Source organism: Schistocerca serialis, chromosome 2 (genome assembly GCF_023864345.2).
Source record: "Schistocerca serialis cubense isolate TAMUIC-IGC-003099 chromosome 2, iqSchSeri2.2, whole genome shotgun sequence".
NCBI lineage: Eukaryota > Metazoa > Arthropoda > Insecta > Orthoptera > Acrididae > Schistocerca > Schistocerca serialis.
The window spans coordinates 437,064,982-437,091,855 of NC_064639.1; the positions used below are offsets into that span (position 1 = coordinate 437,064,982).

Below are 26,874 nucleotides of genomic sequence, written 5' to 3' on the forward strand. Positions count from 1 at the left end.
GCTCCGTCTCTAATGACCTCGTTGTCGACGGGACGTTAAACACTAATCTCCTCCTCCAAGACTCGGGCTGAACTACTGATAAGCCTACTGCTGGTTCTAACTCCACTCCCATGAACTTAGTGTCTTCCAGCTGGTGGGTCCCCTTTGGGCTCACTTCAGCCGCAGCCAACCTTTTGTCCTGGAGGTCAGCCATTTGTGACTGGGGTGGTACAGCTGTTCCACCACCTGCACTTGTGCAGGCAAACTGACACTGTACGGCTCTGCTGGATGCTATACCTGGAGGCCCATCTTCCTTTGTAAGAATCATAGCTTCCGTGTCCTGCTCTCAGTTGCTGTCACACTTTCTGGCCCAGCTCCCAAATGGCTGCTGGCCACCTATTGTATCAGCATTGCTGCACTTGCTGGCCACCTATTGTATCAGCATTGCTGCACTTGCTGTTGCTGCACATGCCAAGGGGGCATTGCCGCTTTGGAATGATGCAATGAGTGCTATAGCTTGTTTTCTAGTAAAATGTTTGACTCTTAAGGATGCTGTCTTGATCCACCATGGGTAAGCATCTTGACAACTCACTGCCTCAACTCTGCCACTGTAGAGGCTACCTACTCTGAGCCTCTAGATTTTGGTGTCAGAAGTATCTCCAAAACATACATTGGTAGCTGGACCCAGCATCAAGTCACAGCCACAGCAGGTATCATAGAGTGTTACTGTTGAGTGATTGGACGAACTCTTTCGTTGTTCTTCTCTTTCTTTTCTTTCTTTTGTGTGCAGTAGAGGTGGGTTCAAGATGAGACCATAATCATAACTTGAGTGTAACATTTACAAAGCTGGAGGAAGCAGCAGATGTGTCACAATTCCAGTAAGATTCTTGCGGTGTGACCTATTAGGGCACAGTGCACCATGAGTTGAGTCAATATTAGTGTAGTGTTTCACTTGCCATCATTATGGCCATACTGCTAGATAGTGTACTGACCTGAAGTGGCTCATGATTAGCTGTAAAGTGTAAGTAGTAGAACATGATTGTATATATTGTGCTGGTATTGTTGTATTAATGTACTTGGTTGTTGGGGGTAAAGGTTCCACAATAACAAGAGTCCAGGATGCAGGGTGTGTCCACACAAGAGGTGATTTAGTCATTGATAAATCAGGAAGTGCAATTGTCAGCAGATAAGGCAGAATTGCATAGGCCAGTGTTTGCCATGGATGGGGGTAAGACATCATCCAGTCTGTCTACTGCGTTGGGTGGCATCCACCTGCCATGTTGATTACTACCTTTCCTGGCAAACCAAGTGAGGATGTATTGCCCTCCCTAATTGATCTGGAAGCAGCAACAAAGATTAGGTGTTTGTCAGATGTTCAGCTATTGCAAATGGCTTAGTTGCGATTGATGGGGGGAGGTATAAGCATTTGTAAGGTTGAGGATCACATTAACATTTGAGCAATTAGAAGAAGGGCTCCGGCAACACTAAGAAATGGAATAGAGAGAGGTTTTTCTGCAAGCAGCTGAGTGGAATGTCACAGAAGCACTGTGAGTCGTCAGAGTTTCAGTGATGGGATAAGGAAAGTCAGTGGTCACAGGTATGAACTAACAGGGATTGATGAAGCGAATAAGATTATACTCCAGGAAGCAAAGCATAGGGCCAGCCACTCGGTATGTCTAAAAGGGTTCAGGCAAGTATGCCAGAAGACGTAAATGCTGCCATTAGGATAGATACAGGGCAGGGGGAAGTACATATAGTGACATGAGTGTGCAATAGGTGAGATATTTTATCTACTGGCATAAGGTGTTACAGGTGTGGATGAGCAGGGCAGTGCTGCCAGCCAGATTGTGAGAAGTATTGTGTTGTTGTTCATCATCTGCAGAATTCTAGAAGCAAAGGGCAGAATATGCAGATATTAAATATGAATGTGGACTCTATGTTTGTGGTGTGGGCAACATTGGTGTTAAATTTCAGTGCTTTAGAAACATGCACACAGGCAGTGTGTGTTGTGGTAGGGGTTATAAGAGGTAAGAAACATAATTTCTTGTTGGACAAAGGAGTGCATGCATCAATGTGTCAAGCTTGGACCTCATAGGAAGGAAAAGGTTAAATCCACCACACTGCAGTTTGTGTGGGTGAGAGAGAGTGATGTGAGATCATAAGGTTCAGCAATATTAAGTTTCAAGGTTGAGGCAGAACAATTTCAGGAGCCTCTTGTAAGTGAAGGCTACTACACAATTCTGGGTCTAGACTTCCTGTTCAAACATCATGCCAGAATTGACTTTTGGCAATGTATGGTCTATCTTGGGGGACAATATTCCAGCTGAAGAAGGCTGTTGCCAGTTAAGACATTTTAGCCAGTCACCAGTGGAAACTGTTACATTCTGACTTATTATTGATAATTCTCACAATACTTAGCAGTAATCACATTCCATATCAATGAATGTCTATAGTTGCCCAGGACATGATGAGTAACTGGTTGCCCAAGTTTTGTGTCCCTTAAATGATAATCACAGACCAAGACACTAACTTCATGTTGGACTTGATGAAACAGTTCTGTCATTTATTATAAGTTTGGGACCTAAGGACTATCCCGTTGTACCCGAAAACCAGTGGTAGAACTATGTGCAGACATCATACCATTGTTAGGACGTTGAGTTACTGTGTCAACAGCCACCGTAATGACTGGTATGTTTACTTACCATTTGTCATCACAGCATATAATTCCAAAGTACATATCAGTACTGAGATTTCTCGGTTTGAGGTAATGTATGGGAGGGCGATGCCATTGGAGTTCGGTGTAGTCAAACCAAAGATTGAGAGGAATGGGGAGTCAGTTCAGAATGTCACTAAGACATTAAGAGAAGTGTAGAAATATATACAGAGAACAAACACCAAAGCCCTGGAGCATTAGAAAGAGGTAGGGAAACATACAGAGAACTTGCCTGAGTATAGAATAGGGCAGTGGGTGCTGCTGTCAAACCCCTATAACCCGAAAGGTAAGACCGAGACGTTTATTATGTGGTACCTGGGGCTATACCAGCTGATCGAGGTGACATCACCCCTAAATGTCAAGATACAATTGCCACATCAAATGACCATAATTAACATTGGACACCTGTGACCATTTCAAAGCACAACTACCAGCCCCGACAACAAAGAAAAGAGCAAGGGAAGATAGGCAGAATAAAAACCAAAAGGATCTCACACCATCTAAACACAGTATACTGTACAGATTGAGATCTTGGAAGTAAGAAAGAAGGTTGTAGAGTATTATGAAATTTTCTTTAGCGTAAGTAGCTTGTAAGATTATTTTGGGGGTATAGGTTATGGAAGAGCATGCAATTGCTTCACAGTGTGATTTCACTGCTAGAAAGACTATGGCGCAGAATCTGTAAATATTGTAGTTTTACATCATGGTTGTAGTCACCTTCGAAGGGATTTTTGTTTGGTACCTGTTCATGATAGTTGTGTGAGGAAATGTCATGTCTTTCAAAAGGGGAAGGGGAAAAATGATAGCTTAATTGTCCCAGATTGCTGCACGCTAGGGGCATCCTAATTCTGGCAGTCCTACCTTTTTTTGCTGAAGGTGGAGTAGGAGCACTATAGGACCAGCAATTGAAAAGTGGAGTCAGTCTGTGAGGCATATATGGATGCCACAGTTGATAGTGTAGTGCTCCTGAAAAGCAGAATACAGGCTGCACTTCCAATCTGGAATGAAATTCTATTTTATTGTGCACAATTAACACAGTCTGTACTCTACACTGAGTACAGACTCTAGTTTCAGTTTATCAGGGGCAACAACAGAGTGATAACGGGATTAAAATGTGACTGTTGAAGACCATAATATACACTAAAAATCTCTTGCAATGTAAGTGCTTTCATTTCCAAAATATGATTTAAACAGTTTTTGTGTGTTTTCCAAATCTTTGTGTGGTTATTTGGTGCATCTGCAGCAATAATTCAGTTATCTGTTGCTAAGTGTGATCCTCAAAACTAAGCAGTAAGAAGCAATGCTTTACTTTATCCAAATTTACAAAACTGTAAATGAAGTTATAAAAATGTGTTTGTTTAAATTTGAGCAAACACCTAAGGAACTGCCTTTTTCCTAAACACTTAGCTACATTCTCCTGATGAAATATTCTAATTAAATATGGTAATAGAAAGTTCTTGGCACAACATGAGTAATGGATAATGCAGATAGTAAAGGTAAGAATTCCCTGAATGGTCGAGGGACTGTCATTGATAGGCACATAAACAAGATGGAGAATGTTGCTGGACTTCTAATAAATCCTTCTTCAGAACTATAGTGTACATGTACAGTTGAGGCATGTCAGCAGTACAAGATTGTCGATTCTATTATCATAAAACCTTGTACACCCGTTGCTAGACAGTTAAACAGGAAGAAAGTATTCCAGAAAAGACACAAGTTAATAGCTAGTCTTTCAGTGTTGTAGACAGGAAATGAGATATTTTTATTGGAAGTGGATCATAACTTAAATACTTGAAGCAGTAATTGAAAGTATGGTTTTATAGTTAAAAAGAAAATGCCTGTGTATTAATTTCTGAGTGTGTGGCCAGTTATAGCAAAATTGCTCAGTTAGAGTACTGTAGAGGAAAACATTTCATTTTTAATTGAGTCAGGATAAGTTGACAAGAAAATATGATGGTGTTAGCCTCTCAAAATCAGTTATGAACTGCATTTTAATACACTGATGACCCAAAACATTTTGCCCACCTGCTTAATAGCATGTTGGTCCACCCTTTGAATGCAATACAGCAGTGATTCTGTGTGGCATGGATTCAAGAAGCCCTTGGTAGTTTTCCAGAGGTGCTTGGCACAACATGAATAATGCAGGGAGTAAAATCTATACACATCATGCAGTGCTCCTAAGTAATGCGCAGGTGATTTCAGGGTATGGAGCTGGTGGTTACAAGCATTCCCCGTGTGTCCCCTTGGATTCGGATCAAATTTGGTGGTCTAAACATCAACTTGAGTTCCCTGTTATGCTCCTGAAACCACTGTTGCATTATTATGGTATGGGCAGTTATCCTGCTGGAAGATGCTACCGATGTTTGGAAAGACATTACACAGGCCCTGTAGAAGCTCACATGATTGGCCCCCAGAGCAGAGGCAACCCTACTCGCCTTGGCCCGTGATATGTTGTATCCTCTGAGCGATAGTGTATCCAGACACAACCAAAAATCTGATTTAACAAGGAATGCGTCATCTAACAAGGTGACAGTTTTCCATTGAACCATGGTCCAGTCACTATGATTTCACGCCCACAGGCGTAGGCTACGTAGGCTACGTAGATCAACACCTTCAACCCATTACATGCAGTCTCCCATCCGTCATCAAAGACACCAACCACTTCCTTGAACGCCTGGAATTCTTACCCAATCTGTTACCCCCGGAAACCATCCTTGTAACCATTGATGCCACGTCCTTATACACAAATATTCCGCACGTCCAGGGCCTCGCTGCGATGGAGCATTTCCTTTCACGCCGATCACCTGCCACCCTACCTAAAACCTCTTTCCTCATTATCTTAGCCAGCTTCATCCTGACCCACAACTTCTTCACTTTTGAAGGCCAGACATACCAACAATTAAAGGGAGCAGCCATGGGTACCAGGATGGCCCCCTCGTACGCCAACCTATTCATGGGTCACTTAGAGGAAGCCTTCTTGGTTACCCAAGTCTGCCAACCCAAAGTTTGGTACAGATTTATTGATGACATCTTCATGATCTGGACTCACAGTGAAGAACAACTCCAGAATTTCCTCTCCAACCTCAACTCCTTTGGTTCCATCAGAGTCACCTGGTCCTACTCCAAATCCCATGCCACTTTCCTTGACGTTGACCTCCACCTCTCCAATGGCCAACTTCACACGTCCGTCCACATCAAACCCATCAACAAGCAACAGTACCTCCATTATGACAGCTGCCACCCATTCCACATCAAACGGTCCCTTCCCTACAGCCTAGGTCTTCGTGGCAAACGAATCTGCTCCAGTCCGGAATCCCTGAATCATTACACCAACAACCTGACAACAGCTTTCGCATCCCGCAACTACCCTCCCGACCTGGTACAGAAGCAAATAACCAGAGCCACTTCCTCATCCCCTCAAACCCAGAATCCCCCACAGAAGAACCACAAAAGTGCCCCACTTGTGACAGGATACACTCCGGGACTGGACCAGACTCTGAATGTGGCTCTCCAGCAGGGATACGACTTCCTCAAATCCTGCCCTGAAATGAGATCCATCCTTCATGAAATCCTCCCCACTCCGCCAAGAGTGTCTTTCCGCCGTCCACCTAACCTTCGTAACCTGTTAGTTCATCCCTATGAAATCCCCAAACCACCTTCCCTACCCTCTGGCTCCTATCCTTGTAACCGCCCCCGATGCAAAACCTGTCCCATGCACCCTCCCACCACCACCTACTCCAGTCCTGTAACCCGGAAGGTGTACACGATCAAAGGCAGTGCCACGTGTGAAAGCACCCACGTGATTTACCAACTGACCTGCCTACACTGTGATGCATTCTATGTGGGAATGACCAGCAACAAACTGTCCATTCGCATGAATGGACACAGGCAGACAGTGTTTGTTGGTAATGAGGATCACCCTGTGGCTAAACATGCCTTGGTGCACAGCCAGCACATCTTGGCACAGTGTTACACCGTCCGGGTTATCTGGATACTTCCCACCAACACCAACCTATCCGAACTCCAGAGATGGGAACTTGCCCTTCAGTATATCCTCTCTTCTCGTCATCCGCCAGGCCTCAATCTCCGCTAATTTCAAGTTGCCGCCACTCATACCTCACCTGTCTTTCAACAACTTCTTTGCCTCTACACTTCTGCCTCGACTGACATCTCTGCCCAAACTCTTTGTCTTTAAATATGTCTGCTTGTGTCTGTATGTGTGGATGGATATGTGCGTGTGTGCGAGTGTATACCTGTCCCTTTTTCCCCCTAAGGTAAGTCTTTCCGCTCCCGGGATTGGAATGACTCCTTACCCTCTCCCTTAAAACCCACTTCCTTTCGTCTTCCCCTCTCCTTCCCTCTTTCCTGATGAGGCAACAGTTTGTTGCGAAAGCTTGAATTTTGTGTGTATGTTTGTGTTTGTTTGTGTGTCTATCGACCTGCCAGCGCTTTCGTTCGGTAAGTCACCTCATCTTTGTTTTTATATACATATAAACAGTATGGTAAAACCTTGCACACAGGGGCAATTAATGGAAAAATCATATTTCTTAAGTATTAATAGTCAATTAGTGTAAGGTGTTTCAACCAAGTAACAGTGTTCATCAATACCTGTCTAGTCCGCAGCTTGTGGTCGTGCGGTAGCGTTCTCGCATCCCGCGCCCGGGTTTCCGGGTTGGATTTCCGGCGGGGTCAGGGATTTTCTCTGCCTCGTGATGACTGGGTGTTGTGTGATGTCCTTAGGTTAGTTAGGTTTAAGTAGTTCTAAGTTCTAGGCGACTGACGACCATAGATGTTAAGTCCCATAGTGCTCAGAGCAATTTGAACCAATACCTGTCTATACAAAACGAACTAAAATATGATGAATGCAGACTTCATATCTAGGTTCAGTGCTAACTAATATAAGTTTTAGGATGTCAAAGTTCAGTTGTCTATGTATATATCCCATATGGCGAAATGTAATTGACGACAGGACAAAGTAACAATCTGTTATTTACTGAATTACCTTCCAAACAAATTTGAAAAATATTCTCATAACTTATTTACAATAAAGACTCTTAAGTATAATCTGACAGCAGTTTCAAATTCTCATCACAGAAGATGCTTCTAGGTAATATTGTTCCATTGAATTCATTACCTTTCTAGAAAATTATTTCATAATAATAAAATGTTTGGTATAGAATCAGACAATAAAATCTCCCCCCCCCCCCCCCTCCCCACACACACACTTTTTTTAAACATAAAAATACTCTTATTTGAGTTTGGGCAATCCCCAGTTGCTCCTTGAGTACTATTCTCTTTAAATAGTCTAGACTTGCTACAAGAAACACTCAGTTGGCCAAAGATATTAACAACATCACTTTCTTACATATGTTTTCCGCACTTACCTGTTTCGCTATTTTCATCATCACAAGAAAGGTCCTATCACTAACTCATCAGATATGGTCAGTGTACTCTTTCGTCTTATTCCTTGATAAAAACATAACACAATATAGTTGATCACCACATACCACAGTCTAAAATAAAATTCCCAAGCAGATAGCAACCTCATCTTAATCATCATCTCCAAAATATTTCAATACAATCTATACTTCAACATCTCAGTAAATCATGAAGAAATTCCCTACTTTTCATTGTCACAGCATATAGAGGCAACTTCTCATATTTAAACATAAATGCACAACCTACCATATCCACCTTATAAAATATTCTGACTGTAGTGTATCAATTCTCAATTTATAATTATCCAGCACACGTTCAGTATATTCGAAAATGACAAAACCTTTTCTCCAGCATAACTGAAACTTAAGCTGAGTTTACTTATAAAGTTAATCATATATGACCAAGTTCTTACCTATTACAGTTTTGTAGAACTGCATGTGTCTAAAAAATTCTTACCAATGCTTTCATTATAATAGCTATATTCAAATACCAACTATAGATCACTAAAATGACAGTAGCAAACCAACAAGTCTGATGGCCTGTCTTTTCAGTTATAAATACAGCACAGATATTCCTCAAATAGATCAAGAATTTGTGTATATGCAACTTCCATAAAATGAGACAGCACAGAAACTCAAAATACCTTTAATGTTATCAAATGAAAAAAAATTTCTCTTCAAGAACAGCCAAATTTTGTATTGTTTCAAAATGCGAGACAACTTCTTCACTATACAAACATAAATGTGAATATATCTTTCAGTCACAACAGTGTAAAGTACCTTAAGTTTTGATGTTTCAGATTTAACTAATTAGATGCAAATGCCACTTCAAAAGCCTAAGAGGCTTTTGGACAATTAATACAGAAACTTGCCAGTAATACTGCTGTGAACTATACTTGAAAAACTCTAAAATGTATACACCTAGTACCTATTGGAGAAAGACAACATGATAATAGAAGATAACTTGAAAGATTTACAGAATAGTCAGAGAATGAAAGTGGCTCAGGAAACTGAAAATTTTGAAGTAAGACCCAAATTAGCTCTGAACTCTGTGCTTGCCACTCATAGTATACAAATGGGCATATACCCCCATGGAATCATTGAAGTTGTAGTGTACATAAATCATCATTATTTTGGAAATCTTCTGCTTCTATTTCTAACATAAATTTGTTTAAGTACAATTGTTTTGAATTGACTTTACACATACACATCAAAAAGCACAAAAATAACTTGAAAGATACTTTAGACTTCTACATATTTCTTATTATAACTGTGCTACAAACCCATAACAGTTTTGGATTCCCAGGTAACATTTTTACCTTTGTCATTCTTTGCAACAAATAAATATTTTCATTGATGCTTAAATTTGAAATAACATTTCATTCTACAGTTTCAAATACATATTTTCTAATATCCCAAGTTTCTTTTTTCAGATATTTTCTTGTTATTTTAATTTTATGGTACTTTAACTTCTTTTCAGTATATTTATTTCTACTTTTGATGAATCGGTACAATCAATTTCATTTATGACATGTGTAACACTTCGTTGCCAAACAGCATCCAAAACTGCCAACCTGTCTACATCAAATGCTACACTTTTGGTACTCTCCGACAAAAGTTCATTTTCTACAGTACAAAAGTTTTCCACTTCATTTATCTGATCTACTTCTACATTTACAATATCAGAGAAGGAAAGTTGCTACTCACTATATAGTGGAGATGCTGAGTCACAATAGGCACAATAAAAAGATTCACACAATTAAAGCTTTTGGCCATTACTGTATTATTGTTTGGATAATTTTGTGTTTGATGGTGTCTAATTTGTACAAAGCATTCTAATTACAGACTGTTACAAGATACGTATCTCCCTTAAAGGCTTTAGCGGAGATAATTGTAAGATATAATTGCTATATCTTTACATACATTGCTGGATCACCAACTGTACCATTACAGAAATGTTTTCTCACTATAGTAAGAAGTGCACACTACAGGCGCTTGCAAGAATCATGCTATTAACCTCATGTGGTACACTGCTACTTGCCACTGCAAAGCAGCTTACCACCCACCTTCTTACCTATACATCAGTGTAGCAGTATAAATGACTTGACTCTTGAGAGGGAATGAGCTATTTTTTATTAACCAGCTATGTAACGGCCATGGCTGGAAAATACCTCTTATTTCTATTTAGTTTATTTTAAAAAGAAATCTTTCTTTCTTTTACAGAATATGCGATGTTAACCTTGTTTTTGTATGCAGTTTGTCTTGAACAAATTACTGTAATTGTGTACAGTTTTATGTTCTGTTGAACAATGTTGTGTATGAAACTTCTTGTCAGATTAAAACTGTGTGCAGACTCGAACTCGGGACCTTTGCCTTTCGTGGGCAAGTGCTCTACTAACTGAGCTACCCAAGCACGACTCACGCCCCGTCCTCACAGCTTTAATTCCACCAGTACCTCGTCTCCTACCTTCCAAACTTCACAGAAGATTTCCTGCAAACCAGCTGTGAGGACGGGGTGTGAGTTGTGCTTGGGTAGCTCAGTTGGTAGAGCACTTGCCCGCGAAAGGCAAAGGTCCCAAGTTCAAATCTCGGTCCGGCACACAGTTTTAATCTGCCAGGAAGTTTTATATCAGCGCACACTTCGCTGTAGAGTGAAAATTTCATTCAATGTCGTGTATATCCGTGTGGTAAATGGAAAAGTTCTATCCACCTTTCACAGCCACTGTTAGTATTTTTGTATCTCATAATGCTGAAAATGATTTTGAAAACGAGCCTTTAGTTAGTAGAAGATGTGAAAATTTTGTGATGCTAGATGAGACTTGGGTGGTGAAAATAGCAAACACTGCCAACAAACATTTACACTTCCCTGTGAATTTTACAGTAAAGTGTAACATTGCATAGTTTAACAAAAGGATATCATAATACATCAGTTTTAATTTTTAATCAGTTGACTCCTCATAGAGTATGTGCAAAGTTGTCTTTTGTTTTAAGAAACGCCATCTTGAAACCACCAAAATCTGTTGTAATTTGGGTGCATTTGTTGGCAAACAGTTTTGGTCAAGTGACCATCTTCAAGTCATGAATACAATTACAGCAGGTTAAAGGAAGGTTACTCAGTGTGAAATACATAATTGTTACAAGTTAGAGCATCTTTTACTTTTATACGTATCCAATGTTTTATACATTTTTTTCTTTTAGTCACTAAGTGCCCAAGTTGGCAATTCATTGAACTATTCTGAATATAGTAGTTCGTGCTGCTGTTTAAACACAGTGAAGCTCTACATTCACTATTTACAGAAAATATTTTGCTCTGGGTTTACTGTAGCAACACAGTTCACACAAACCACTGCCTCTTTATCCCAGAAAACAAGAAAATTCTCTTCCTCCTCCGTGGAACATGATTGAGCTTCTCTCCTCTACACATTATTTTTATTACACAGTATTCTTGCCCAAATTTGAAAAAACCCAGCCAAGTCAAATCAGATGTTACAATATTCGGTGAAAACTTCCTTTCCATTTTATAATAATACTAGACATTCGTTTGTGTCAAATCTTCAAGATATACAGTGTGTACATACTTCTATATAACCCAGGCTCTGAGAAACTAGCTTCATATTTCCTCACCTAATAAGCAACAAGAATAACAATATTTTTATTACCTGAAAATTTTCATGAGCAGTGAGTTCTCGTTATTTTGTAATGTTGGAATCAACATCACTGTGTTATCAGTTCCTCTGGAATGGATCTTAGAGTTCTTACTGTTTCTGTCAATGTTTGGCATAGTCACATTAAATAACATTAATATATTTTGTTGAATCTGTGTAAACTTTCTGTAAACACTCCAGAATGTGAATGATTGTTATGCCTTCTTCAGAATGAAATTCTATCACAACATATAATTTCATCCAAGCACCATTGTCAAGTTTTTTGTAAGATGCAGTCTGCAAACTGATAAAGCTCAAAGAGAAAGTGTCTCATTTTGAGTCTTCTTGTTCTTTGCTATTTCAAAAGCAAAAAGTATCAGTTATTACTTTTCAGTTGCCCTTCTAACTTTTTATATAAAAATCTATACTTGGAAAGTCCTGTTTGGATTGTCGGCAGTATTATGAAAAGGTTGGTTGGCTACTCACCGTAAAGATGGCATGTTGTGCTGCACACAGCCACAATGAAAAGGCTTACATTCTAGCGCAGACACACACACACACACACACACACACACAAAACTGCTATCTGGCCATTCAGGCCACAATGCAACATCGCGGTGAATGAAAGCTGGGTGGTGAATGGGGAGAGAAGAACACTGTTTGGCAGAGCATGCAGGTCTAGACTGCGGTAGCACAAGGCTGCCAGACACAGCACTGGAAGCTGTGGGTGAGGGAGAGGGTGTGGAGAAATGGGCAGTGGAAAAGGATGGTGGGTGCATTGTCATGCACGATGGACGTGAGGGGATGGTGAGTTAGGTGGTGTGGGACAGAGGTGCGGAAACTATTGGATGGAAGGTGTGGGAACAGTAGGTTACTGTAGGTTAAGATTGGAATGATTTTAAGTGTGGAGAACGAGTTGTAAGGATAACTGTCAACTGTGCTTTTCAGAAAAGTTGATGATGGATGAATATGGTGTGTGGTGGGAGACAGACATTGAAACCCATCATGTTAAGTTTGAATGTATGTTTTGCCACAGGATGGTCCACTTTGCTCATGGCCACAGTTTGATGGCCATTCAGCCAGGTGGACAGTTGTTTGATAGTCATACCAATACAAAAATCTGTGCTTTGATTGCAATAGAGCTGGTATGACATGGCTGCTTTCACAGGTGGCCAGGACTGCAATGGGGTAGGATAAACCTGTGACAGGACTGGAATAGGAAGTGCCGGTTGTATGTTAGGGATGTCTTGTTCCTTGTGGCAAGGGTGGGGATTGGGAGTGCCACAGGGACAGACTGTGGTGTAGTGGTGGTTATGTTGGCAAAGGAATGCTATTTTTGGAGGGGTGGAAAAGTGGGCTACCATGTGGCATAACATGCAGCTGAACATAACATACTTGATTTCAGTGGTTGCTTCACAACTGCATCCACCTGGATGCTCCCCTCCCCTCCCCTCCCCCACCAGCATTTCTGAACTGAGCAAATGGGAGGTATCCTGTAAAATGCATTCTCTGCTTTTGAAATTGTCCTGGCCTTAATTTATGATAAGCAACTGCTCCCGCAGCCTCCACCCAATAGTTTATGCCTTCTCTGCCCCATACCTCCTCCCAGTTCACATCCCCTCACCTTCATTGCGCACCATTCTTTTTTAATGCACCCACTGGTCATTTTCCCTTCCTCTGCCCCTCTTCTTTCACTCCTGATTTCCCCCTCCCCTCCCCTATAGCATCCCAACACTGCACCTAGCATCCTTGTCTTGCCACAGTCTAGTCCCTGCTCTCTCCACCAGTCAGTGCTCTCCTCACCATCATGCCTCACCCCACCCTGCTATCCTTCTCTCTTTCCCATTGCTCTCCAGATTGCTGCTTCTGTTCAATGTGGCATTGCATTCTGACCCGAGTGGCCAGAGATAGCAGTCGTGTGTGCACGAGATGTTCTTGCATGTGTGAATATGCGTGTTTCTTTCTTGAGCAAAAGCTAAAAGTGTAAAATAAATGTATGCTTGGATAGATTAATGTTTCTGCAAATTCCATCTGAACTTAATCATATTCATAATAACTGTAATTTAGATGTCACACATGATCTTGAAGCACAATACAGTATACTGTTTTTGAAACCCATGACATTTGGATTTCTTTTCTGATATATTCTGTACATTGTTACTCTAAGCTACACTAATTAGAATCTTGTTTCTGATGCAGTGACTACCAAATGGCCAACATTGAAAAGAATAAAGATTAGTAGATCTGGAACTTTCCTTCTTTCTTTTATGATCTTGTATTAAGAACAACATAAAATTTAACCAGTGTAGAACTTTTGGGGTGGCACTGATTCATACAAATATGTGTATCCTACATATTATATTACATAGTAATGAATAGTTTCATCGAATTAAAAGTTTTTCATTAATAGCTTTCTGTGCTAGATAAAATTGCACTGAAATCATGGCCTGAAAGTTGAAAAAATGTAATGCATGAAAATTTCACGTGGCAGGTCTGAAGGGAAACCTCCGGGTTTTGCAAGTAAAGCTGCTATTGGCATGACAGCAGGTGCAACCGGGGCCTTTGTGGGTACTCCTGCAGAAGTGGCTCTCGTACGCATGACGGCAGATGGTAGACTACCACCAGCAGAGAGGCGAAATTACCGCAATGTTGCCCATGCCCTTTGGCGGATTGCATCTGAGGAAGGTGTACTTGCACTTTGGCGTGGTGCTGGTCCTACAATGGGACGTGCGATGGTGGTAAATGCTGCACAGCTTGCATCATACTCTCAGGCAAAACAGTTTTTACTATCAACAGGTAAGTGTAACTTACTTCTTGTAGTACTGAATTTTTTACTGATTTTGTTATTAGTTTCTTAATTTAAAAATACATAAAAATAAATATATAAATAAATAAAAAATAAATAAAAATAATTAAAAAAATAAATAAAAAATAAATAAATACATAAAAATAAATTTAAAAATACATGCAACTTGGTTCATTAGTGACATAAGAGATTTCAACTGATCTTTATAAATGGCATATATTTTGTATAGAAAGTGTAATATATAAAGGCATTTTACAAGAAATAACATGTTTGTAGAAAGTTTCTAAGGAGACACACTTCTAGAAATTATTCTTTTACTGTGCTGTTGGAAAACATGGAAATTTGCCAAGTACAGTATTTTATGAAAGCTCAGAGGTGCTATCTATTCTTAATTTATTGTATCTCTAAATAAGACACAGGAAGGTGAATTAAGTGGTGTCTTTTAGAATGGTGTATATTTTTATTTTACTGATTGTTAAATTCTCTGTAAAATTAAGTAGATCAGTGATAAAAATGTGGCCCAGAGGTGGTATGATCTACTGGATACCAATTACTCATAATCACAAGAACAAAATACACAGAGATACAATGCATCACCATACAGAATTTACAGCTTCACTGTCTTTGTCAGAAAAGACAAATGTTGCATCTGATCCAATATTGAAGAGTATGGTGCTGCTGTTTAGGTAGTGGACTTTAACTCAGAAGGGGGTTCAAATCCCTGCCTTGCCATCCAGACTCAGGTTTTTTGTGGTTTCTCTAAATTAAGTTGCATGCAGTGTGTCTCCTTTGAAATGACATTATCATTTTCCTTCCTCATTCTTGTTTGTTCAAATTTATGATCCGTTTCTAATGAGCTTGTTATGAAACATTCAGTTCTAATTTTCCTTTTTTTAAATTTGATAATGCACAACTTAACAGAATACCAGGAGAGGTGGAGATACCTTCATTTTATTTCTCTGCTTGTTTGTTAATATGTAGTTATTACATGGAAGAAGTGAAACTTTTGCAGTAGTCCTCCAAAGTAATACTCATAACTTTGGAAGACTTTCATAATTATACTTGCTTCTCTCCCTCCCCCTCCCCCTCTCTCCCTCCCCCTCTCTCCCTCCCCCTCTCTCCCTCCCCCTCTCTCCCTCCCCCTCTCTCCCTCCCCCTCTCTCCCTCCCCCTCTCTCCCTCCCCCTCTCTCCCTCCCCCTCTCTCCCTCCCCCTCTCTCCCTCCCCCCTCTCTCCCTCCCCCCTCTCTCCCTCCCCCCTCTCTCCCTCCCCCCCTCTCTCCCTCCCCCCCTCTCTCCCTCTCCCCCTATCTCCCTCCCTCCCTCCCCCTATCTCCCTCCCTCCCTCCCCCTATCTCCCTCCCTCCCTCCCCCTATCTCCCTCCCTCCCTCCCCCTATCTCCCTCCCTCCCTCCCCCTATCTCCCTCCCCCCCATCTCCCTCCCTCCCTCCGCCCATCTCCCTCCCTCCCTCCCTCCCCCCCATCTCCCTCCCTCCCTCCCTCCCCCCCATCTCCCTCCCTCCCTCCCTCCCCCCCATCTCCCTCCCTCCCTCCCACCCATCTCCCTCCCTCCCTCCCACCCATCTCCCTCCCTCCCTCCCACCCATCTCCCTCCCTCCCTCCCACCCATCTCACCCATCTCACCCATCTCCCTCACCCATCTCCCTCACCCATCTCCCTCACCCATCTCACCCATCTCCCCCCTCCCTCCCCCATCTCACCCATCTCACCCATCACCCCCCTCCCTCCCCCATCTCCCCCCTCCCTCCCCCATCTCTCCCCTCCCTCCCCCATCTCTCCGTCCCCCTCCCCGCCCCGTCGCCCTCCCCCTTCCCCATCTCCCTCCCCCATCTCCCTCGCCGCCCCCACCTCCCTGGCCCCCCACCTACCTCACCTCCCTCCCCCGCCGCCCCCTGCCGCCCCCGCCTCCATCGCTGCCCCCCCCCGCCGCCTCCCCATCACCCGCACCTCACCCTTCCCTCCTCCCCCTCCCCATCTCCCCCTACCCCTTTCCCCTCCCTGTCCCCCCTCTCCCCCTCCCCGTCCCCCCTCCCTCCCCCTCTTTCAAACAAAATGTAGTCCCCCACCAATACTTAACTGTAATCTCTGTCTCTCATCACCTGTCTCATCCCTCTGTCCCCACCTGTCTGTTGTCTTGCACCTTTTATTCTCACCTGTAGTGTCCAACCCTCTTTCCCATTCAAATGATTTTAAATGTGAACTCTTGAAAGTAAATCCAAAAGGGACTAAAAACATTGAGACTTTTATAAAAAAAATATAAAAATTAATTTAGACACCCATTAAATTAGCCTTTTAACTTTATTTATTGAAACAAATTTTTAAATTAGAATAAAAAATGCTATCATACATACATATATATATATATTTTTCCTCTGAGATAGTTTTAAAATTAACAAGGGGACAGAGTGTTTGGCCATTATTTACCTTTAAGGGACATAATTCCAAGTGCTGTCAATACCCACATTCAAAAATGGACAAAGTAGAGAAAAATGTATACCTCGCTTTCAGAGCCATTAATTTCATCCTCAGAGAGAAAAGAGGGATAGATTGGGGAAGGTTGGAAAGCAGGGACTGGTCACTCGTGTTGAGAGAGACTTACCTGGTGTGAGGATGAGGAGAGAGAAAACTCCTTTTTTCCCAGGTTGAGAGGAACTTATGTATTGTTGGGATGAGAGGTGACAAAATTTCTGTCTCCCCTTGCCTTCAAATCTGGTGGCTCCCTCTCAACATAGGATGTGAGTTACAAGCCCGTCTTTCAATCCTCCCTTTCTCTTTCCCCCCTGTGGCAGCAACTAACAGTTCCAAAAGGTAGGCATAGTTTTTTCTTTGTATTTTCATACTGTTAATTTTCTTTATCAGCATTATGCCCTATTTTGTACCTAGAAGGTAAATCCTGGCCACGGATTGTCTCTCCCTTTAATTTTCCAATAAATGCAGACTTTAATGTTACTATTCCTGTACTTCAAAAATAAGTGAAGCATTCTTTTGAAATTGCGTAATGTTTTCACTGCATTGTCTCTAATTAATTTTTCTATCTCTAATTTACATCTCAATTTTTACAAAATATTTAATATTGTTAATTTTTTGTTTATGTAGGTTACTTTCAAGAAAACATATTTTGCCATTTTGTAAGCAGCATGATATCTGGTTTGGTAACTACCATTGCTTCAATGCCTGTTGACATTGCAAAAACAAGGTGGGTAAGCAGTTTTATAAATTATTTCCGCTTATGAGAATTCAAACACTGTAGAGGAAATTGCTAATTTAGCTTGTCAGGAGATGTGTTAAGCCATTTTGGTGTGTAATTAGTGTGATTTTTTTTTCCGGCCCATTGTGTTATGTGTGCAATCTACCCACACAATTTGTCATGGGAAACGTACACCAACTAGTGGAGATAAGTACAGTGTAGTTGGTGTTCAGTCTGAAATAAATGTCTTGAAACATGACCTCTGAAACATGCTTTCTTGAGGATGAGTATGAGCATGAAATCAGCAACTGTTGTAATCTTGTAATTAAGGGGCACAGGGGGTGATAATTTCTTTGTACCACTGTGATTTATCATGCAGAACCGTTCTTGCATGTGCATATGAATATTACGTATACAGTGGGTGATTTGCAATGATGAATTGCTTGAAGATGTCGTACAAGACTTATATGACATATTACAACATACAGTGAAGGTGCATCATTAAGATGTCCTGAAGGATAGCTGAGGGAAAGTGGTCTAAATTTAGCTTGCTGTGATACCAAACTTTGTGCAACAAGCAGTTGCTTTTCATATGCATACAGCTGGCCCAAGTTCCAATGTTCTGATGGCCACAGAACTTGAAACACTTTAATACTTTGTGTCGCCTTAGGCTGCCAAATAACATAAATGTCACCTGTAATGAAACACAGGTGTAATTTTGCTGTATTGAAGGTCACAATCATGGCCAGCAGCATAACAAAAAACATGGACCAATTGTTGGGCAACACACAACATTATCTCCAGTTTTACTGTCTGAGGATCTATAGTAACTGTTGAGGATGCAGAGACTGCTTGTTACCATGGGAAGATTCTCGGTATAATAGTTGTCCCTCAGCTGGTTAACATTAAATGTGAGATGTTGCTGCAGGGTAATGCATGCCTGTGCTCAAATTGAGAGAAACCTTCAGATACATTACAGCCTTATAGTGGCCAAGTAGGTTCCCCTGAATCTCAGCCCTGTTGCACATATTGTGGGATGAAATAGAGACAAAACTAGAACAATCACCTGAACTGTGGAAGAACTGACTCTCACAGGGCAGGAAACATAAACTGCAATTCCTCTTGAATAAATCTGGAACCTTATTGACACAGCGCATCATAAAATTAAGCTATGTATTGCAGCACATATTGGACACAACCTGCAGTTGACCAAATGTTCAAACACAAAAATAAAACTTGAAGACATTATAATTTTAATTTTATTTAGTGTGTGTACAAGTTCCATTAAATGTTCTTATTTTTATAGTAAACTGCATCATATATCAAGATGATAGATCGTCATCTTTGGATGAGCATAGCTAAATAAAATTTCTGTATTTGTCACTGAACTTGCACTACAAAGAGGAAACTATACTGTTACATTTAGTTACACACACACACACACACACACACACACACACACTATCTGTTCAAAAGTATCCATATACCAGTAAGTAATGTGAACTAGGTCACTAAATGTCATGATAGGTGGACCCACCAGTATAAAAGGAGATGAAGATTATTGTGTTGTCAGTAAAATAGGAGAATGGGGCAATAAGGAGAGATCACTGACTTCGAACGTAGACTTGTCTTGAATGTTGCTTGAGCAACAAATCCATTAGAGACATTTCAACCCTTCTCAAGCTGGTGATGTGAATGTGAAGTGGAAATGCAATGGAACAACCTCAGCTAAAGCAAGACCAGTAGATGTCTTGTACATATGGACAGGGTCCACCTGAGCATTGTGAAGGTCAGTTGTAAAAAAATCATATGAAATCCATGGAAGGAGCCACTCCTGAAGTGCTACCAACAATCCAACTACCATAATGACTGTGTGTAAGGAGTTAAGAAGAATGGGGTACAGTGGTTGGTCAGCTCCTAATAAGCCACACATTTCTGCAATCTATACTAAGTGGCACTTAAAGTGGCGTAAAGAATGGTGCCACTGGATAATGGATGGCTGGAAATGACTGAGCTGGAGTGATGAGTCGCATTTGATTCAAAATTTTGAGTTGGCATTTGGCAGTCATGTCTAGTGCCAACAGTGACGAATGAAGGAGATGGTGTTACAGTGTGGGGTGTTTTTCATGGTTAGGGGGTGTTCTCCTTATTGCGATTAAGAAAGCGCTAAATGTGGAAGGATATAAACACATTTTCCGTCATCGTGTACTGTGTGCAGTAGAGGAACAGTTTGGTGTTGATGATTCATTGTATCAACATGACAATACACTTTGTCATAAAGCAGCATCTGTGAGGCAATGGTTTGTTTTCAATACCATTCTTGAAATGGACTCTCCTGCCCAGAGTCCTGGCCTGAAGGCAATGGGACAGTTTCAATATGAGTTAGAATGTTTGTGTCACTCCAGATCCCAGTGTCCAAAATAACTTCCTTTTGTTGTGTTGGCTCTTGAGGAAGAACTGGCTGACATTCCTCCACAGAAATTTTCACCTCATTGAAAGTATCCCCAGGAGAGTTCAAGCCATCATAAAGACAAAAGGTGGACACACCATTTGTATGTGTCCTGATTCTTTTGACCATATAGCATAGAAATGATAATGGTGCATTCCAGATGATAATCATGATTTGATTTTTGTACTGGTCGTAACAGCCTTTTGTAACATAGGCACTAAGATACCACATGTGTGTTTGTGCAGCACAGTATCCAAAAAGTTGCGCCAGGGGGCCAATGGAGTACCTGTCAGATTTTATACAAAATTCGGCCATAATCTACTGCAAATGTGTTGATCAGATAACTCTTCCCAGCAATTATAAAAGTAATACAGGTCAGATCTATGTAGCTAAGGGCACCACAGGTGACCCATTAAGTTGAAACCTATATTACTCATTTCTGCTTGTAACTGAATTCTGTTAACTCTGTCAGTGTTGTGGATAGATATAAGCAGGTAGAGTAAACACGTTTAGCCTTCTAAAAGGATTTTGCATTAGTGCCACAGTGATGCCTACTCCAGAAAATGTTCTCATATGATTTTCTGTTGGATTGCAAACATCTTGACTGGTAGAATGCAGCATGTTATTTTTGATGGAGAGTCATCAATGCACATTGAAATATTATCTAACATACTATAGGAAAGTGTTATAGGACCACCTTTTGGAAGCTATGAATAAATTAATGAATTAGCAGGTATTCTTTGCTACAGTTTCATACATTTTCCAGATAATGTTGTTTTATTTTAGGAAAAGTAATATTATTCAGTCGGACATTCAACAACTGTCAGCATGAAGCGTAGACTGGGAAATAGTTTCCAGCACACAAAAAGCTAATGTTTCCCACCATGTGTTCAATTGTGTGATTTCTATATTGAATTATATAGGTGATTTGCAGTATATTAGAGATGATTTGTGAGAAAAATCTTTAGTAAAGATTTCTCTGAAAGTGAGAGAGGGGAAACTATTTTCAAAATCAACAGTGGCTGAGGGATGATGTATTCTGCCACAACTTCTTTCACTGTGCTAGCCTCTTCATGTCAAAGTAGCACATACACCCAACATCCTCAAATATTTGTTGGATATCTGTCTTCCTCTTCAGTTGTTGTCCTCATGAGCTCCCTGTAACACCAAGAAGTCAATTATTCTTGTAACACCACATCACAAATGTTTTATTCTCTTATTGTCCGGTCCCCCTCCCCTCTGCCAGGTCATTATTCACTTACATATGGTGGTGTGCTCAAAACATATGTTGTGGGAAATTTCTTCCAAAAATTAAGGCCTATGTTTGATACTAGTAGACTTCTTTTCATGAGGAATGCCCTCTTTGCCTATGCTAGTCTGGTTCTTACAGCATCCTTGCTTCATTCATCACATTATTTGGCTTCAAAGGTAGCAGGATTCCTTCACTTTGCCAACTACATGGCCCTCAATTTTGATATTACATTTATAGCAAATGTCACTTCTGTTACTTCTCATTACTCCAGTCTTTCTTTGGTTTTCTCTGTCCATAATCTTTGGTCATTAGTCTGTTGAATCAGTTAAAAAAGTCATTTAATTCTTTGTTAAAGGATATCTACCTCCTCACGTTCTCTGATGAATTATGTTACCAGAAACGCCCTGAGTTTTAATCCAACTTCTGAATCTTACTTTCATTTGTCATTGTTTCATTGGTGTTCAGATTGAACAGCATGGGAAGAAGAATGCATCCCTATTTGCTGTCATTTTTGATTCAGGCACTACTTTCTTGGAGACAACACTGGGAAGTCCTGAGTAGAATAAAGGCATTGGCGAGGGTAACGATAGTACACTAACCGTGCTGTGAGGTATTGAGCAGTAAACAGTCACATAAACAAGACTGACTGACAGTTAAGGTGTCTGACAATGGTCTCCTACGAGCTAACAAAAGTCATATGTACACAAATAGCTATGTTACATTGATGCTGTGGCCTCAGTGTCGTGAGACATGGACTGAGTGAGAGGAACGAGGTGGAGGGGTAGGGGTGAAGACTATGGGGAAAAGCAGCAAGGGAATGGGATAGGAATGTGGCATAAATGACCTCATCCTGGTGCAAGCACAAGAAGCCATGTATGGTACCCAATGAAATAGTTCGTCATCTGAGGAGGCCCTAGAGAGAGTGAAATAGATCCTCTGTCTATTAATTTAGACCCACCAAATTGATTGTGACATAGAGGTGATTTTTGTCTTGTTACTCTGTTGTAAAGTATGACTAACAGATTGGTTGTTCTTGACATGCAGTTGTCTTGATAAAACTTCAGTATTCAGTTATGTGGTTTTACATTTTTATTTCTATTTTAATGCATTTAAACTGTGTGATATTACATATGACAGTAAAAACTTATGTTTAAAATATTATGTATTCATAACTCCTAATAAGAAAAAAGTGAATGAACTCTTTATCATTACAGAATACAAAATATGAAGATGGTTGATGGAAAACCAGAATTCAAAGGTGCCGTTGATGTGCTGATGAAAGTGGTTCGTAACGAAGGCTTCTTCTCTCTGTGGAAAGGTTTCACTCCTTACTATGCTAGACTTGGACCCCACACTGTGCTGACTTTTATTTTCCTAGAGCAAATGAATGCATTTTACAGTGTCCGTGTACTTGGACAAGATGCCAGCAAGACAAGTGGTCTGTAACATATGCCTTGAAACCTTTCCCATTCCATTGTATAGTAACCTTGCCATAAATGCAAGCACCAGCACCATCTTTGTCATTGGTAATATGTTTTATACACAATATTGTTCTCTGAGACTCTTTTTACTGAAAAGAAATCCCTCTCTCCTCCGCCTCTAGTCTTTTCCTGTTTTCATTGCAGTATTTGATGTTCGTCCCTTTGTTAACATCAACTCAACAACACACATAATGCTGTTTATAGTATGAGTCAGATTAACTTAAATGATTAATGGGTTTGCTAAGTGGGCATTAAAAATTTCTTTATAAATGAATGCAATAGCTGGTTTCTTAATTTTTTTAATTAATACAATACCATTGTTATACCCCTTAAAGCCAACATGGAGCAATTAGCATAAAAAGTGGTTCCCTTTATCATTTTAATCAGTTTGCTGTTCATTTAGGCACAGTTGAATCATTCCACAGATTACAAGTGTTAAACTATGAAATGCATTTAAAAAAAAAGATGAAACAGATAAAGTAGGGAGGGATTGTGAATAGCTTCTCATACACATACTCTGCCTTTTTAGTTCCTGTCTGGAAAAATCTTTTAATACTCAGGAATTTTTATGTCACTCATGGAAATGAATGTATTTATTGCATTTGACAAAAAAAAAAAAAAAAAAATACTGATGTGTCTTCGCAAAGATATTTGCTGCCTCTGTAGTTGACTGGTATAGAGTATATTCACAACTACAGAATAAGAAACAATTTGTGTTGTAACTTTGGTACTTGTCAAAACCCGTATGATATTCCATGTTCAGGATGTGCTGCTGGAAACTGGATAGTATGGATTATTCTAGTGGAGGAGTAGGTTAAATGTAGGGAAATGCTTGGAAAATGTGACTGGTGTAAGACATGCAATGTGCAGCCTTGATCCGAAAATTTCAGTTTCTTTAGGTTGCTGAACATTATGATAAAGAAATGGTTTTAAACATTGAAAAAATAATGATTGATTGTGAAACACATGTATCCTTAGCTGCCCAAATTTGACAGCTGTACTTAGGCACAAAATGTCATTATTATTGTTGGGAGAAAACTATTTTTAATAAGCTCAGTTCATGTAGAAATAATGAAACGTGGTTCTTATTTATAAAAATATCTAATGAATTTGATACAAAAGAGCAAAGACAATAATTGTTTTTCTGCATAATGCAGCATATTGCTGTCATCTTGTCAAATTATTTTACTCTTGTAAACTGGCTTACACCAGTACAAATGTAGACTGTAACAGAACTGTAATTGGTTACAATAGATGCATCTAAATATTTCAATATGAGTGTTATGTATATTTAATGCAAGATAAATTTTGTTTTACTAGTAAAAAGAAATATTATAATATTGTACAAATGTGAAAGATTTATAGATGAAATTTATATTTTGGATCTATAGTTTTTAAATGTTGTTATGTAATGTTGATGAGTGATGAAAGTTGAGTGTTGTGTAAGTAAAATTTGTGATGTAGTTGTTAATGTTATTGTAAAGCGCTACATGCGAGATTTTGTGTGAATATGTAATGTAAATATACAGTATTTAATATAATAATGTTTTCTTTAATCTTTGATCACTTAACCAAAAGTTATAAAATCTGTGTAAAATAGTGACAAAAGAACAAGAAACAGAAATGGAAAAAAGTAGGTGAAATAACTGTTGTGATTCTATGTATGGTGTATTGTAACTACAGTATTCAGAAGAAAATTTCTTCTCCAGTGATCAATATGGACAAAGGGACATATCCTTAATGAATCTGTAGAAAAGTATATACTGTTATACAACTCATTGAAAAAGCCTTGATGGCTCCCTTTTGTGGGTAGTAACCTTACCAATTAAGACAAATTTAGTGATTTGCCTCATAGCTTCAGTCTGCTGGTATTTTTCTCAAAAATTCAAAATGCCAGGAGAGGTTCTGTGGTGTTTAAGAAGTTGAGAGAGGTACTAGTAGATAGAATCTGTTTATCAGACTGAAGGATGCCCAAATACCTCAATTGGTAAGAACAGAGACCAGGACAGATAATGATTGTTTCCACTCCAGTACATAATATATTCTCTCTCTCTCTCTCTCTCTCTCTCTCTCTCTCTCTCTCCGTGTGTGTGTGTGTGTGTGTGTGTGTGTGTGTGTGTGTGTGTGTGTAGGCATCCTTGAACACTGTCACCCCTGAGTGGTATGCTAGGAACGGTATCTGTAAAATATCATTTGTTCCTGCAATCCTCCTAGTTTCAATGCTCTGTATTTCCTAACATGCACTTCCAACTATTCTTCGCACCCTATTTCTCGCACCCATCAGCTTATTTCTCTGCCTCTCACTGTAGTTGATGGTAGGCATGTTTATTCCAAATTCCTTAATTCTAAAACAAATAAGTGTTGGTGATACCTGTAATTTATCCAACCTGCCCTATAACCTTTCTCAAACACGGGGACAACCTGTGTTCTGACTCAGTCACTTACCAGCTGTTTCTCCAGCACCTTTTTCTTACCAGTTGCTCTCTGTACTGCACACCTTGCATATCTTGATCTCATGATTTGTTTTTAATGACCTCATTGTGTTAAGGAAAGGAGAAGCAAGTAAAATTTGCTTTTAAATCACTGTTGAGAGACCGTGTCCAAAATCTTAGCAAATTGTCTCCCTTTTCTATATAGCAGTGACCTAGTTATTAATATCTCCATATCCCCATATACAGAGTGAACATGAATAAAGCCAACAACCTGCAGGAAGAGATTCCTGACTGGAAATGGAGGGAAAAAGGTCCTATAACCATTTGTCCAGAAATGGACGGTTTGCATGCAACAACAGTATAGAGCTGCACCACACCCACATCACAGCAGATGTTCAAAGTGACCTCCTTGGGCTGCAGTGCGCGCATTCCCACATCACATTATGGATTGCTGCACTCTTTAGCACATTCTGGCCTCTCTCTAAATAGCGTCACAGGTGTTGTGAACATGCTTTTGAAGGGTCTGCACATCAGGAACTGGTTCAGCGTGCATAACACTTTTCTGTTCCTGGAAGTTTAGATCTAGCAGGCCATCCTGCAGGGCCTCCGTGTCCTATCCAATGTCTGGGGAAGATGCTGTTGAGGTGTAGGCAAACTATGATGCGGAACTGGGGTGGTGCTCCATCACGCAGAAACCTCATAACCTGTCATACTGCCAAAGGCACATTCTGAAGCTGCCCAGGCAGAGTATTTGGTGGGAAGTTCAGGTATGTTCCTTCATCAAGGTGGTGTGGAATAATAACCTGTCTAAGTATGTGGTCACCAAGAATCCCTGCCCACACATTGATGTTGAACCGATGCTATGAGATACGTCAATGAATCCCTGAGGATCTTCTGTAGTCGACAATGATTATGCAGACTGATGATGCCAGTTTCGGTAAAGGTTGCTTTGTCAGTAAAGAGGACTGATGATAAAAATCCCGTAATTGTGATGGTCTGGTGCAAAAAACGTTGACAAAATCCTTCCCATAGAGGGAAATCCACTGCCAATAGATAATCCTTGCACTTATTGCAGCTGTTAGGGATAGTAGTGGTTATCATGCAGGATACACATAATCATACTTCAGCTTAACACCATGTTGACGGGCCACTTGTTTGGAACTTCTACTAGGGTTTGTCTCAATATCATGTAGAACCTGGTACTCAAAAATATACTCAGTATGCCACCTCCCTGCACGTTTGTCTGTCTGAAAGGACCCACAATCACACAAACACCCAAAAAGGGCTTGAAATGTCGTGAGATGTGGTTGTTGTCTATGAAGGCAATTGTTTTGTTATAGCCACGCTGCCTCTCGACTGTTTCCCATCTGCTTGTCCATACACAAACGCCATCTTAGCTTCATCCCAACATTGATACCGGACGGTTCTGCTGCTTACAGTTTGCTGTGTCAATCACGCAGCCTGGAACACAAA

At 40.3% G+C, this 26,874-nt stretch overlaps 1 protein-coding gene across 1 annotated transcript in view; it reads left to right on the forward strand.

The window, feature by feature from the left end:
* LOC126457305 (mitochondrial 2-oxoglutarate/malate carrier protein-like) overlaps positions 1-23,408 on the forward strand; it is a 41,940-nt gene extending 18,532 nt beyond the window's left edge. Inside the window, exons 3-5 of the mRNA XM_050093488.1 lie at positions 14,266-14,570; positions 17,697-17,796; positions 22,703-23,408. Coding sequence (XP_049949445.1) covers positions 14,266-14,570; positions 17,697-17,796; positions 22,703-22,934 — 637 coding nt within the window. The 3' untranslated portion in view covers positions 22,935-23,408. The remainder of the gene's footprint in view (positions 1-14,265; positions 14,571-17,696; positions 17,797-22,702) is intronic.
* The last annotated feature ends 3,466 nt before the right edge of the window (positions 23,409-26,874 follow it).